The sequence below is a fragment of the Thamnophis elegans genome, chromosome 4, assembly GCF_009769535.1.
Source record: "Thamnophis elegans isolate rThaEle1 chromosome 4, rThaEle1.pri, whole genome shotgun sequence".
Taxonomy (NCBI): domain Eukaryota; kingdom Metazoa; phylum Chordata; class Lepidosauria; order Squamata; family Colubridae; genus Thamnophis; species Thamnophis elegans.
The window spans coordinates 101,778,188-101,793,943 of NC_045544.1; the positions used below are offsets into that span (position 1 = coordinate 101,778,188).

Consider the following 15,756-nt stretch of genomic DNA (forward strand, 5'->3'; position numbering starts at 1 on the left):
ACTTCAACTGTAGTGTAACCAGGAGTTGACACTAACTTGAAGGCACCAAGAAAAAAAAAACAAGTTAAAAAAGAGGTTTATCCGTCATCTTGGAGATATATTTAGGACACTATATTATACTGTGACTAGGGCTAATTTTTTGAGAAATACTATTCATGTGGTAAATCCTTAAAAAAAAGCCAGGTAGAATATAAGTTCAATACATCTAGACTGGAACTTCTACACATTTACCTAACCCTAGCCCCCACTATTGTTATTACTAGTTTCGTTCTTTTAATTAAATGGGATGCTGATGTTGCAAAATCAACCTCTAACATATTTCACAATAGGGGCAGGTTGGCTCAGTGGCTAAGACGCTGAGCTTATGGATCAGAAGGGTCAGCAGTTTGGTAGTTTGAATCCCTAGCACCGCAGAGTGAGCTCCCGTTACTTGCTTCTGCCAACTCAACACTTCAAAAGCATGTAAAAATGCAAGTAGAAAAATAGGGACCACCTTTGGTGTGAAGGTAACAGCATTCTGTGTGCCTTCACCGTTTAGTCATGCTGGTCCCATGACCACGAAGATGTCTTCAGACAGTGCTGGCTCTTCAACTTTGAAACGGAGATGAGCACCACCCCCTAGAGTCGGGAATGACTAGCACATACGTGTGAGGGGAACCTTTACCTTTAACATATTTCATAAAAAGTTCAAGGCCCTATGGAGTTTAAAGATACAAAAATGGTTGGTAGGTAAGCCAGTGCTGTTTTTGTGTGTCCATGCAGCGTTGTCTTAAAGGAGGCAAGGGCCATCTCATCTATTGGCCTTCTGGGATTTGGGTGTTTTGTGACTAGTCACCATCATCTTTTTTGAATTGACAAGCTATCATCTGATTATTTATTTCACTTAGGTTAAACTGTGGTTTAATTTTATATCCAAAGCAGACCAGTATATATCATCTTTTTTTGGGTTATGTCTAGATTGCGTCATTCTTCTGCAATAATTTAGATAGTTTCACTCTATCATTGAGTTATGGACCTAAAGGAGGAATGGCATTTATCAACCCCCTCTCAGCTGAGTGCATGCTTCAGTATAAGAAGAAAGCAGCTGCCTACATAAAACTTCTGAAGAAGGTTTGTGCTTGTTCACATACAATAGATACACCAACAGCAACTTGGATTCCTTGGGTGGGCTCAAAAAGTCTTTTCATGTGGGACTGAAATATTTTCCTCTTATGAAGAGGTTCTTTGTTAGAGATGGAAACATTTTTGTTACTCAGTGGTATATTAGCTAGTTTGAAGCCGCTTCAGAGATTGCAGAGGCTGAAAATTGATGGATGAGCGTGAGAGTTGTAATAGGCTTCCTGCTGTTAGCCTGTGAGGGAAACTGAAAGAAATTCAGGATTATGCTTAAATTTATAATTGGTAAATTTATGTCTGTTATTAGAATATAAAGTGCTGGATACTAAAACAGATATTCAATTTTTTATTTAAAATTTTTTTAAAAAAATAATTATGTCTTTGTTCATAGTCTACTACTTCAGCTGAAAAGATTCTCAGCTGCTTAAATAGGAGCTCAGCTGCTTATAACAAGACTGTCCCACCCCATGGGTTTACAATATGAAGATCATGATACAAAGGATAAGGAAAACAGAAATAACATATCACAGGGGAGATTGATGGAAAGAGAAATTTTCACACATGCAAAATATATAAGCACCAGGAAGGATTCAGATCCCTAATCATGTATCTCCTCAGCCTATTAGTTTGAATTAGTTATAGTACATTCACAGATAAGATAAAATGGGTTGATTAAAAATATTTCTATTTGAATTCTCATGTGTTTTTGTCTTGTGAAGTGCTACAAGGGACATGAAGTCTCACTTGCTATAAATACTAATTTAACGAACGGTGTTTTCATGTTTTGCTTTTAGCTGGATGGAGAAAACTGGCAAGAGTAACACTCTCATTTGTGTTTGTTAGTAGCAAGGAGCTGGGAAAAAAACATTTCTCATCTGTGACTTTTATCACTTTGGCCAGCTGTCATTTTATTTTTCCCTCATACAGCCATAATCTCCCCCCTGTTCCCAACATTTCCTGCAGTCTTTGCTATCTTTGTACCGCGTGTAGTTTAATACCATTTCTTTCAAAATAACACCCCTGATTTAATTCATTGCGCTGAGGTACGATTTTATATAGAGGAGAAGCACAAGGAAGGTTTTCCATTTTTGCCAAGTTCCACTGTGGAATGCTAAGAATAATGGCACAGACATCTGCCCTAGAGGATGGGAAAGCATCTGGAATGTCTTTTTTTGTTAACAAGGGGAAAAATGATGAAAAACAAGATATTCTTGCCTAGCCTGGTTCACTAAAATGTATTTGTTTTATTCCAGACTTGTCCTGATTCAGTGCCTTATGAAGAGGCTTTGGCCAATCGCAGGATTCTTCTGAGTTCCACCGAGAGCAGAGAAGGCCTCGCACAGCAGGTACTCGTGATCTGATATGCAGCCCCTTCAAAATACAGCATATGCACCCATATTTGGGAATTGCACTGGGGAGACATCTTCATTTATTACATGTACTATTAGATATCTAAATGCAGACATCCATAATAAGGGGAGAATGAACTTGGTTTCCGAACCTCTGCTGCAGTATAAGTTCAATCCAAATGCAGAATAGCAAACAGATTCTTTTATAACCTTTTCCTCCCCAAACTAGTTTTCTCTGCAAAAGCCCAGTAACACTGTTTTATAATACTTAGACCTGCACTTTGCTTATCTGCTGTTGTACATTACCCTATCTGTATAAAATGTAAGAGAGAGAGAGAGGGAGAGGGAGAGGGAGGGGGAGGGGGAGAGGGAGAGGGAGAGGGAGAGACTGAGACTTCAAGAAAGGCCTTAAAAACATAGCTATGCCATTGAAGCTGATATAAACCAACAGAATCATCCAAACCACAAGATGGGCAGCAAATAAATTGGATGGATGGATAAATTAGATAAATTAGATAGATAGATAGATAGATAGATAGATAGATAGATAGATAGATAGATAAATATAGATAGATAGATAGATAGATAGATAGGTGGGTTGTTGGGTGGGTGGGTGGGTGGGTAGGTAGGTAGGTAGGTAGGTAGGTAGATAGATAGATAGATAGATAGATAGATAGATAGATAGATAGATAGATAGATAGATGTAGGTGGGTGGGTGGGTGGGTGGGTGGGTGGGTGGGTGGGTGGGTGGGTGGGTAGGTAGGTAGGTAGGTAGGTAGATAGATAGATAGATAGATAGATAGATAGATAGATAGATAGATAGATAGATAGATAGATGCATGCATGCATGCATGCATGCATACATACATACATACATACATACATGATAGATGATAGATGATAGATAGATAGATAGATAGATAGATAGATAGATAGATAGATAGATAGATAGATAGATAGATAGATAGATGATTATGTTAGATGCGAATATAGACTGATTCTCCTTCTCTGCCACCCCCTATGCCCAGAGCAGTGGTGGGTTCCAGGCGGTACGGAACCCACTATGGCGGTACCGGTAGTAGCTGGGAGAACCTGCCACCATACCGGTACTGTGGCTCGTTGGTCCCACCCACCCGCCTGTTGTGGCCCAGCAGGATCCGGTTGGGCTGCTGATGGACTTGGATAGCGAGGAACCATACGAGTCTGCCATGGAAGATGTGGAGGATCCTGTGCAGGGTTCAGACTCAGAGCAGGGACCAGAGAGGCTGTTTGGCCACCAGGAGGAGCTTGAGGCATGGAGCAGTGGGGAAAATCAGGCAGTTTATCCATGATGCTCGATTGAGAAGGGCTGAGAAACGCAAGCAGCAACTCCGTAGGCATACTGATAGAAGATAATTAGGCACAGGTGTTTGTGGATGGGCCCCTCCCAAGAGAGTTTATAAGTGAGATATTGGGAGGGGACATTTGCAGGAAACAACCGTTCGAAGTAGCAGTGGAGAAAATCTGTCTGTATTCTAACCGTGTCTGTTTGTTGGGGATTATCTGCGTTGCTTCATTTGAACTATCTGGGTTGCTGCCAAGCGATTCTATTGAATGTGAGTTGTCTGGGCCCTCAACCAAAGGATTTGTTATCTTCATAATTAAATAGTGGCAAACAGCCAAGCCTGTGTTCTGGTTTATTCACAGGCCGTGTTATAAACAGCCACGTTCCATGGCTGTTTATAACACGGCCGGCCCATTGTGCACGTGCGCACAGCGTGCGGCACCCGTGTGATCTCTGCGTGTTGCAGGGCGCTGGCGTGCGCATGTGCGCGCATTGCACAAGCCCGTCTAGGACACCTGGCCCGTGCACAACATACCGGCTACACCGGGGTCCGGAACCCACCACTGGCCCAGAGCTCAGCAAATGGAAATATGGTACTTCAATGATTTTTTTTTTATTTTTTTTTACTGTTTGCATTTGCTTCATCTAATACCTTCTTTGGGATATTTGTCTAGCTGAAATCAGTCTGTAGTATGAATGTGTACTAGTAGTTCATAGCACTATTATGTATATGAGGTACATAAATTGCCTTTTAAATTCGTTTCAAACTAAAAAGTGTTGGGTTCACTTGTAAACAGCAGTTAAAAGACTTAACATTATTTATGAAATCCTGGTCTAGTTTTCAAGTATAATTCAGTTTGCAGTAATTAGAAGGATTGATTTAAAAAAGGAAATTAGTAAATCGATGGGAATGTACAGTCCAAAATGTACTTCCTGTTGGGGCTTTTGGAGAATAACTTCACACTCTTTCCCAGCTGCAAAACATTATCTAGAGTGAACAATCCATTAACCAAAACTTGTTATAGTTGGGGAAAGAGATCACGCTAATGTACTTGTATCTTAATTAAATCATACTGTTCAAGGTTTTTAAAACAAATAATGTCTTTTTGGTTGTGATTTATAAAATGTTATCTAATCAGCTATTACAAGCATCTGTTTCTTCTGCAGTTGAATTGCTATGGCTTGCGTACACAGCTGTGCAACTTGTTACTATCATATGCTTACATTTTAAAATTAAGGGAACATTCAGCTTCATAAAAATCTGGCTGTCTTGTCAATGACTGCCTATGATTTATCTAAAATGTTTTCTATACTCTTCCCTTTTAAGGAGGGAATAGAAAGGCACACAATACTGGAATCAAGGCCTTGTTCTTTATTCTTGAGGTTATGATTGCTAGCAACTTCTCAATGCAAACCACTTGGAAATTTACAGACCACATGGCAGCACATTGTTGATATTTTCTGTTCCTCCAACCTCCTTTTGCAATTTACAGTTCCATGTGAATTATTTTTCAAACTATCCACTGCAACTCCCCCTCCCCCCCTTCCCGGTAGCTCAAATCAGTTTGCTTCATGGTGATAATTTTCCTTATTCCCAGGTCCAGCAGAGTTTGGAAAAAATTGCAAAATTGGAACAAGAAAAAGAGCATTGGATGCTGGAGGCCCAGCTAGCTAAAATTAAGCTAGAGAAAGAGAATAAAAAAGTATCTGAAAAGGCCAGAACTTCTATAGGCAACCAACTGATTGAAGCAACCACAGAAAATTCCTTTGTGTTAAATGCAGTGGAACAAGAGAAGGATGATCATGCAGAAAAAACACTGAGAGAGCCAGTTCAAAGTACAAGTTTGGTAAGTGTATTACATGCCACTGAGGTGGTGAAATATGGTAATTTTTTCATGGATGTTTATCATGAAACAATGGATTTATTAATTAGCACTTTGGGGAAATTAGCATTTGGATGCCACAATGATATTTTAAAAAGGATCAGTCAAAAGTCTAGGGGAAGAATTGGATTGCTATTGGAAAATGTTTGGCAACTGAAACGGAATAGGTAGCAAGATTGTTGAAGATGGTTGTTTTTAGTAAAGAGCAGTTCCTGAATTAGATTAGGCATGTTTGTACTTCTGAAGAGTTTGTGTGCACAATCTGAAGAATGTTGAAGACCAGAAGAGAAGGAAGAGTACAACGGGACAATAGCTAACAAATGTAAATATCCCAGTGGGTAGTATGTCAGTATGCCAGTATTTTTCTGATAGAAGTACAATGCTCTATCATCAGTCTGGATTTTGTTTCTGCTAATCCATTTTTACCTTAAGCAAATTTTATGCGGCTTAACATTTCTGTAATAAATAACGGGAGATTATTTAATTGTATATATTAGACACTTGGTAACCTGATGCTTTATGCCAATTAGTGCTTCAGAGTTTCTTTTTTTTTAGCATTTGTTGGTGTTGATACTTTTGCAATTCTGATGTAATGTTTTTAACACACAGTATTAAGGAAAACAATTCATGCATCTTGGGTTGTAATGTTTTATAACCTCATTGAACCCATAGATTCTAGTGGGACAGAATTAGGCATATTGTTTATCCAATATATCCTTTGAAATGGATGAAAGCACAGTTGCACTTTTAAAATTTAGAACATATTCTAGTTAAGATTCTACTGAAGTAAGAAAGAGTAAATTCTACTGTATATAAATGATTTTAAAACAATAAATTACTACTTTGAATTAACCTTGTCCTGATTTCTTTTAAAGATTGGAATGTTAACAGTGACCACTGGAAATGAAGAGGTACAGCATTAATATTATATGTTATATTTAGAATATCAAATAATGCAAATTATTTGGGCCATTATGATTATGAAAACAGTTCAATATAGTTGAATGGCAGTTATTTTTGTTGCTCTAGTTTTATTAATACTATTTCTGCAACCATTTCTGATATTGTTGTCTAACTTTAAAGATACGAGAAATTAAATTCCATATTTTAACTATGTGCAATGTGAAGAAATGCTTTGTTTTTCTTTCACCAGTCAGTTAATTTGAGGCTCTGCTTTCTGTATATTGCATATTTTATAAATCTCAGTGAATGCTCTTCTCATTCAATATTGCCTTTTTTAGCCCAGAAAAACATTCCTCATAAATGAGCTGTTGCCATCGCTTCATAATTTTGTTTGGACTTTTTCAACTCCACAATTTGTTTGTTTGAATTATGGTTTTCACGGGCATCTAATGCAATGGAAGACATGTTTTATTTGTGATGTTTTTCATACTTGAACAAACAATTACATTTTTTTCCACATTCTTGCTTGGAAGATTCCAGAAGCGGATACCAGAGAAGATTTGATAAAGAGCCACTATATGGCAAGAATTATAGAGCTTACATCTCAGCTGCAGCTTGCTGATAGCAAGTCTGTACATTTTCATGCGGAGGTAAATGAGCAATAAGTGGCTTACTCTGAAAATCAGACTTTAGTGTTATAATAAATGTTCTGTTTCTTATAGAGGTCTTTTCATTGGCTAATTCCTTGCCATTTATATCTGGTAAGCAGGAGAATAATTTGCTTTAGCTATAAAGTAATATTAGGACAAGGATGACAAGTAAAAGAATACCTAGAAAAGATGGATTTTCAGGACATAAAAAGGGAAGTTGCTACATGGGCGTTCCAACTATAAACAGCAGTAAAAACAAGTAAAAGAAAATGTTTTAGATGTTTGAAAGAACGGAGCTGTAGTCATATAAAGAAATGTATTGGGCTATAAATAGGAAGACCATGAAGTTTTTACAAGGTGAAGTCACGATGGAGTCCTTGGTGCTCTCTGAGCTTTCAGTCACGATAGGGTCCTTGGTGCTCTCTGAGCTTTCAGGGTGTTTCATTATCAAACTAGCTAACATCATCAGTGTTAGAAGGGAGTGGGATTATACCAATGGCTTGCCCTGTTAGCATTGGTGAGAATGTTCTTTCTTTGTGGTTCCTTGATTAGCTGTTGCTTACCATACTTCTTTCCTGTGCTGATAGTTCCTAGATTGGGGTATTGTTTACTTGATTTTGGTTTAGTGTTAATCTTGGTGTTAATATGAGTGATGTAGTAGCCAAGTGGTGAAGACACTCCCTTCCCACTCGGAGGACTCAGAATTCAATCCTAGGTAGAAGCAGATATTTCTCTCCTAGGGCAGAAAGAAAATAAGGAGTTTTCATCATGTCTTCTGATTGCTAGTTGGTCTTCATGGATGCATTCTGCTAGTCTTCTGCCTGTTGGCTATTATATAGTGGCTATTATACTCCTTAAACCGAATGTTGTTGATGACTCCCATTTTGAAGTCAGGAAGCTTATGTAATTAGGAATAGTTAGAAAACCAGTAACGGGGATAAAGGAAAGGTTTTGCATTGTCAAAATGATGAGGCAGATGAGTAATTACCGTGTTTCCCCGAAAATAAGACAGGGTCTTATTTTCTTTTGCTCCACGAAATATGGCCTTGGGCTTATTATAGGGGGAGGATTTATTGTTTTGGGGTTGCCGGGCAGCTGCTCCCAGTTCACTGTCAGTATCAACAATTTTCTTGTCTCTTTGTTTATTTTTTTCTTGTTTTTAGAACTCTGATCTCCACTTTCTTCATTTGATGAACATCCTCAATTTTCCCATCAAATTTTACTGTTCTACGATCTATGTTTTCCAATCTTTTCTCAATTTTTTCTGTAACTTCTAATTTTTGAATTTCAAACATAATCTTTTGCAATGTTAAGGTTTCTTTTTCATGTTGCGCCATTCTTCCAACTTGTAAACACTGCCACTCTGGCATTCAAAGCTTTTTATTAAATTTAAAGCAAGTTCATTTATAATCTTTCAAGACAAGGCTTTGTTTTCATTCCACTCCAGGTGCCAATAAAGCTCCCGAAGAGCACCTGTATAAATAACCCATGGTCTTCTCACGATCACTCTCTGTAAACAAGCTGAGGAACCTTGAAATGCAAAGTTAAATGATCAAGGGATTCAGGCCTGGCTACAGCACGGAAACCGCTTTGGTCGCACTGACCGATGATCTCTGGAGAGCCAGGGATGGAGGTCATTCCTCCATCCTAGTGCTCCTTGACCTCTCAGCGGCCTTCGATACCATCGACCATGGTATCCTTCTGCGACGGTTACGAGAGGTGGGAGTGGGTGGCACCGTCCTTCGATGGTTCTCCTCCTACCTCTCGGACAGGTCGCAGTCGGTGTTAGTTGGGGGAGAGAGGTCGACCCCTAGGCCCCTGAAATATGGTGTTCCTCAGGGTTCGGTCCTGTCCCCCCTTCTGTTCAATATCTACATGAAGCCACTGGGTGAGATCATTCGACGGCACGGGATAAAATACCATCAGTATGCGGACGACACTCAGTTGTATCTGTCCACCCCGTGCCAACTCAGTGAAGCAGTTGACACAATGTGCCAGTGCCTGGAGGCTGTCAGGGTCTGGATGGGAGTTAACAAGCTTGTACTCAATCCAGACAAGACCGAGTGGCTGTTGTGTTTCCCTCCCAAGAATTTGGCCAGTATTCCATCGCTCAGGCTGGGGGGTGAAAATTTACGCCCCTCAGACAGGGCGTGTAACTTGGGAGTCCTCCTGGACCCACAGCTGACCTTAGAATATTATCTGTCGGCTGTGACCAGGGGGGCATTTGTCCAGGTTCGCCTGGTGCACCAGTTGCGCCCCTACCTGAACCGGGAGGCACTCGCAACAGTCACTCACGCCCTCGTGACCTCAAGACTGGACTACTGCAATGAGCTCTACATGGGGCAGCCTTTGAAGAGTATTCGGAGACTACAATTTGTCCAGAATGCAGCCGCGCGAGCGATTGTGGGTGTACTTCGGTACACCCACGTTACACCTGCCCTCCGCGAGCTGCACTGGCTACCGATCGGTCTCCGGATACGCTTCAAAGTGCTAGTCGTAACTTATAAAGCCCTTCATGGTATTGGACCTGGGTACTTGAGAGACCGCTTGCTGCCAATTACCTCCCATAGACCTGTTAGATTGCACAGGGTCAGCCTCCTCTGGGTTCCGTCCACCAGACAATGCCATCTGGCTACCACCCGGGGGAGGGCCTTCTCTGTAGTAGCTCCGGCCCTTTGGAATGAACTCCCCGCAGACATTCGGACCCTCACCTCTCTCCAGGCCTTCCGGAAAGCCGTCAAAACCTGGCTGTGCCGGCAGGCCTGGGGTTAATGAGTTCCCCTCCCCTCTCGACTTGTATGGCTGTACGACTTTTGTGTATTTTAATTATGTGTATTGTGTTTGTGTCCCCTTTTCCCCTTCGGAGTTGTTCGCCGCCCTGAGTCCCTCCTGGAGAAGGGCGGCATACAAATAAACTAAACCTGAAACCTGAAGGAGAAAAAAGAAAAGACAATATTTCCAAGCCTTCCAAGCTTCCAAGTGGCAGTGTTACTTCCTTTCCCTCTGTTATTACAGCCCTCTGTATTCCTTTTATATCTTCTTTATATTCCAGGCTTAAAGAAAACAAAATTTTTAAATGGAGCAAAAAAAAACCCCCATCCAATCCAGCATTATAAAAATAAGGAAAAGATTTTAATCCATAGGTATATTAAAAAAGAATATAAAAAGTAGAAGAAAAACTAATCAGTTCAATTTAAAGAATAGGAAACATTTGCAAAAGTTCCATTCATGAAAGAAAATTTTAAAAAAGGATAATACACTGTCTAGCGTAGCTTAATTTCGCCGCTTGTTCTCTTCTGTTTTCAAATTTAATTTAGCTTAAATTTTTTGGGGGTAGTCTCTTTTATAATAATATTTCCTCACCAGATGGACACACTTTCTCTTTCCGTTTTCCTCCCGTTCCGGAGCTGTCCCAACTTCAGCAGCTTCAATGGCTGCGTTTCTATCGCCTGCAAAAAGAGATTCTCCTGAATCAATCAGAGACTTTGTGGTGTCCCTGAGATCAGCAAGACATACTGTTCCCTGTTCCCCCTTCGGGATGGTTTAGGTCCAAAAGGACTGTCCAGCGGCAAAAGTATCGACTGCAATCTTGGAGCTCCAAGATGCACGTCGTGTCGTTGTGACGTCAGCTCCTCCTTCCAACTGATTCATGTTTATGGTGGCTGCAGTGTCCCAGGGTCATGTGATTCCCTTTTGTGACCTTCTGACAAACAAAGTGAATGGGCAAAATAGATTCACTTAACAATCATGTTACTAACTTAACAACTGCTATGATTCACTTAACCACTGTGGCAAGAAAGGTCATAAAATGGGCAAAATTTACTTAATCAATGTCTTGATTAGCAACAGAAATTTTGGGGTCAATTGTCATAAGTTGAGGACTACCAGCATAGATCAAAACTTTTTGTTATTGAATTATAACAAAAAAGAGAGACAAAAGGTAACCTAAAGTAGTGAACTCGGGTGGGGGCAAAAGCAGAGGTAGGTTCCTACCAGTTTGGACTGGTTTGGCCGAGTAGGTAGTAACTTGGCCTTCCATGCCTCTGAACCAGTTCTCTTTATTTTTTTTGTACTGTGCATGCGCGCACAGCACATCCCTGAGCGAACCAGCAGTAGCAGCAGCCAGAACCCACCCCTGGGCAGAAGAGTATTGGGCTGTATCCAAAGCTAGAAATTGAGGAAGGCGGTTAAGGAAAAGTGACAGGAGGCAGTAGGATCAGATGGACTATCAACAAGAAGATTAACATAATTGGGGGGAAACGGAGGAAGAATAAGAGGCATTATTAGGAGATCAAGTAGTCAGCATTTCTGGGGCATATGTACTATGCTCTAGCTACAGTTGTTGGAAACTTAACTTACTGTGTTTTTTTTTTTTTTAATAGTGCCGAGCACTTGTAAAACGGCTTACTCTAGCAGAGAACGCAAAAGAAACATCATTGGAAAAAATGAAATCAACAAGACTTAATATCAGCAAGTTACAGGCAAGTTTTATATAATTTTTTGATAATGATGTAACCCATTTTTAAAAAAAAATGTTTTGCAGTTTTAATTATGGTTTTAAGAATTGTCCAATTAGTGAAAGTTTAATTATTTTATCATAATTTTTAATAGCTGCCCAGCTCCAATGCACAATCCAGTTCTGTTGGTTGGATTTTTTAAAAATCTGCTTGGTCGCACTGAATTTCTTATCACTGGGTATGTGTGTGTTGCAGGGTAAATTGATAATGTTAGAGTCTCTTTTCCAAGCCTGTTATGTGTTGTTCAGGTAAAAAAAATTCTTTGAGTTCCAGTTGTAAAGTGGTTGGTCTTCAGTGCTGTTTGCCATCCCTCTAGTAGTAAGCTTAATTCCAATGTAATTCTTTAAAACAGGAATTGATCAACATCTTAAAGGAAATGCAAAATCACAATAAGCATTAGAATATGAAGCTGTTTTTTTCTCTGTGTGTCCCCTGTTTTATAGGCTGCGTACTGATTGCAGCAATATATGATTGTTTTGTAATGTTGGACAGAACCTAAAGCTGTCCTCCTCTGGATTTTTAGGATGAACTGACAACAACCAAGAGAAGCTATGAAGATCAGTTAAGCATGATGAGTGATCACCTTTGCAGTATGAATGAAACCTTAACCAAACAACGGGAAGAGATAGATACATTAAAACTGGCTAACAAAGTAAGTAATCTCAATGCCATGAGTGATATTTGGTTTCTTGTGCAATTTATTGGAATGTTGTATTGTTCTGTGCATTTCTGGATATTTACCTTAATGGTCTGTGGAAATGCCTTAGGCCTCACAAGGAAGATACACAGATGAGTACACTATAGATTCTGTGAATTATGCAAAATTAACTTGAGAGTTTTGATTTTGCAATAAAGATTGTCTGTGGTTTAATGTTTAATTATGTCCAAGGTGCAAGTTTCATTCAGAAGGAATATATTCTACATTAAGTGTTCAGATGTGATCAGGAAAGAGATACCATTTTTAGAATAAAGGGTAACAGGATGGATAGCACAAAACAAGGCACTAAATTAAGATGAGATGAAGAAAAGTTTAAAGATACATGTTTTGAGGAGATGAATAAGTGAAGAAATTGACTTATACTTAGCAGTAGAAAGTGCAAAGCACTGAAATAAGAAAAATAGAGAAATAGAGAAAGGGTCTATTTTGAATGAGTGGACAAAGACTTTATTGAGTTTTAAAATTGTGAGTCATAGCACAGTTAGATGATTTTAGGCTCACTCCTTGACCTCTCCATTTAGAAGGAATTCTGATAACAAAGTCTATCTTAAATCTTGAACTGTTGACAATTGATGCCATTTTTCTGGGCTGAAATAAATCAATTGTCTGTTCAGGCATGGCGATATTGTGAGTTAATTTGATGAGACGTGAATGAGAAAACATGCATGCACTTCTGTTTTAGGAAGGCTAATTATAACCCTTCAGGTCTGAATAAAATATCTGCCTTCTAATTTTAAAATTACTGGTTACTTACTACTATTATTAATAGAATGCTTCCTGACAATTTACATAGCATTAGATCAGTTTGAATCTTACATCAAGATTCATGTGAATTCAAACTCAATATGAACATGAAATCAAGCCAGCAACCATACAATGATTTGTTAGAAATCAGTACTATGAAATTCTTGAAGAAAGTAATCAATTAAGCTCCCAAATCATAACGTTATTTCTCACTAATGAAGAGACTTCCCTTTCTTCCAAGTAACCAGAGTGTCTTGTGAGCAAAGCTTCATTTCTGAAATGTGTTAAATAATAAACTTCATATTTATTTACATGTTTGTTTATGATATGTTTTTGTGGTAAACAATTTTTGAAATAAAATTGCAACCATTTATTAAAGTGACTTTTAAAAAATCACCATTTGACTAGCTGGAAGATGCACTAGCAAATTTGTTGTATGAATCCAATCTAGCTGGCATATCAGTTGTCTTCTCAGCAGTCTTCTTCATGTATGGAATCTGAACTTCCTTGCTGTTTTCCCAAGTTCCAAAATCTGGCTTGTAACTAAAATTTCAAACCTGTGGCTTTTGTAAATGGTGAATTTTTCCCCTAAAGGCCGTTTCTTGATAAAGCTGATTAAAAAAATTATTTAAAAACTTTAAAAGAAGCCATGCATAATTGTTGCCATCTAAAAAATTGAGCTGGAAGTACAGAATCCAATGTAGTTATACAGCAGCATTCTGTCATTTTTAAATTATCATGTCTGTTTTTTTTTTTGATCTAGGGAAATTCCAAGAAGAACAAAAGCCGATAGTATTGGTTGGCTAGCTGTATTTACAATTATGCTGCTGCAAAGAAAACATCGATGCTGGGACTGGATTTCAGTTGGTCAAATCACCTGTTGCCTGGATATGGCTGTAATTCAGCTTAGGCTCTGATGTTGTCCATAAAATTGAAACCACACTGGCTTTGTTAGCCAGCAAAACTGAACTTGGTGTGGTCAGAAAAACGGGCTGGAAAATGAATATTGTACGGATAGCATGAATAGAACTTAACCATAATTTTTTATCATACACTTCGGATAGGTTTTAGTTTCCATCTTCAAACTTCTTCAGTTGTGTATGTTTTGATGCATACTAGATGAACATATTGGGCATCAATGCAGTAGTTGTCTTTTCCTTCAGTCCTGCTCATCCATTCTTGTCTACAAGAAATAACCAACAAAACCAGATACATCAAGACTTTTTTTTGGCATTGTCCAACTGTACAATTAGTGTAGTATGTCTCTAATGACTTTAGATTTTCTAAGAGAGGCAGCCGCAAAATGCTTATACTGAAACATTCAATACAATGTGACTAATACAAATTCCTATTAATTGTAATGAACTGAACATGTACAATAGTTGTCTTTTGAAATGAAGGAGAGAAAGGGGGTCAGAGAAGGAGTTAATGTAAAATTGTGATGGACCTTTCTCTTATCTTTGTTTGTCTTACTTATTTTTCACACAAAAGCGATTACTAAGAAATCACCCTCGCCAGCTGGAATAAGATGCAGAGAGGAAAAACACTGAAAAGGTCATCAGATAAAAGCTGGTATATAAGATAAAATAAGTTACTGAATTAGTAAAGCTGTGTACAGAAGGACTGCTGTGGAATTTGATGAACCAAGAATACACCCTAAGAAGTGCAATGCAGAGATTTGAGGATGTGTTTGCATCTCTGCCTACGTTTTTACATCATCGTTTGTTATTTTCTCTATCTTGTTCAAGTCCTCTTGAGAATGCCGGCTTGAATCTTGAGATTCACACTACTACTTTATAGAAATATTTGTTTTCAAATTCTAGCAGACTTCTAAAAGTCTTAACTGGCCCTATTAGAGGCCTAATCAATCCTTGGTTGATTGCTGTATGGAATTTGAAATTGCCATCTAAATATACTGATACTTCCATTCACTTTTTTTTTGCAAGGGTTTTATCAAACCAGGAATTCACAGAAACATTCACTACTGTATTAATTCTACTAACCTATAAGAGATAGCTGTTCTACCATCAGGTTACTCCACTGTATGAAATAAACTACGTCAATGTGCTTTATGAATGTAGAATAAATACACTGCCAGTTAAATATTCCCTTTAGAAGTTTTTGGGAGGGTGGTAGTGGTCCACAATTTCACAATCGATGTAATATTGAACAACACTGTCTTGAGTAAGTTTATATCTCATGTTTTATGTTTTTTTAAGAATATATCTGTACTACAGTGTCTGGAACAAATATTAAAAATCTTGACTAATGGAAACACGGAAGGATTTTATGCATTGAAGAAAATAATGCTTTTTCCGCCAAAAACAAATTTTAAACTGATGGTTGTAAAAGGGGAATTACCCTTGAATCACCCCAAACTGTCTAGAAAATTCATAATATTTCTTTAGTTTGAAATATGAACTAAGAGAGAATAGATTTTAAAATGACTGGCTGATTTGATCTTGGCTATTTTCATATTATGTTGCTGATTCCTGAAATCCTTTTGTTATCTCTTTCTCAGCCTTTAAGATAGTAAGGCAGCTGTTAAAGGG

General features: G+C 38.5%; 1 protein-coding gene across 2 annotated transcripts in view; it reads left to right on the plus strand.

Moving 5' to 3' along the window:
• The window catches only part of PPP1R21 (protein phosphatase 1 regulatory subunit 21), a 28,763-nt gene extending 13,277 nt beyond the window's left edge, over positions 1-15,486 (plus strand). The window contains exons 15-22 of one of the 2 annotated variants that reach the window (XM_032217035.1): positions 958-1,110; positions 2,370-2,462; positions 5,388-5,636; positions 6,548-6,583; positions 7,109-7,225; positions 11,608-11,706; positions 12,266-12,394; positions 13,968-15,486. In XM_032217035.1, the coding sequence (XP_032072926.1) occupies positions 958-1,110; positions 2,370-2,462; positions 5,388-5,636; positions 6,548-6,583; positions 7,109-7,225; positions 11,608-11,706; positions 12,266-12,394; positions 13,968-13,997 (906 nt within the window). In that variant the 3' untranslated portion in view covers positions 13,998-15,486. The remainder of the gene's footprint in view (positions 1-957; positions 1,111-2,369; positions 2,463-5,387; positions 5,637-6,547; positions 6,584-7,108; positions 7,226-11,607; positions 11,707-12,265; positions 12,395-13,967) is intronic. The other variant, XM_032217036.1, reaches the window with a different exon arrangement.
• Positions 15,487-15,756: the final 270 nt, after the last annotated feature.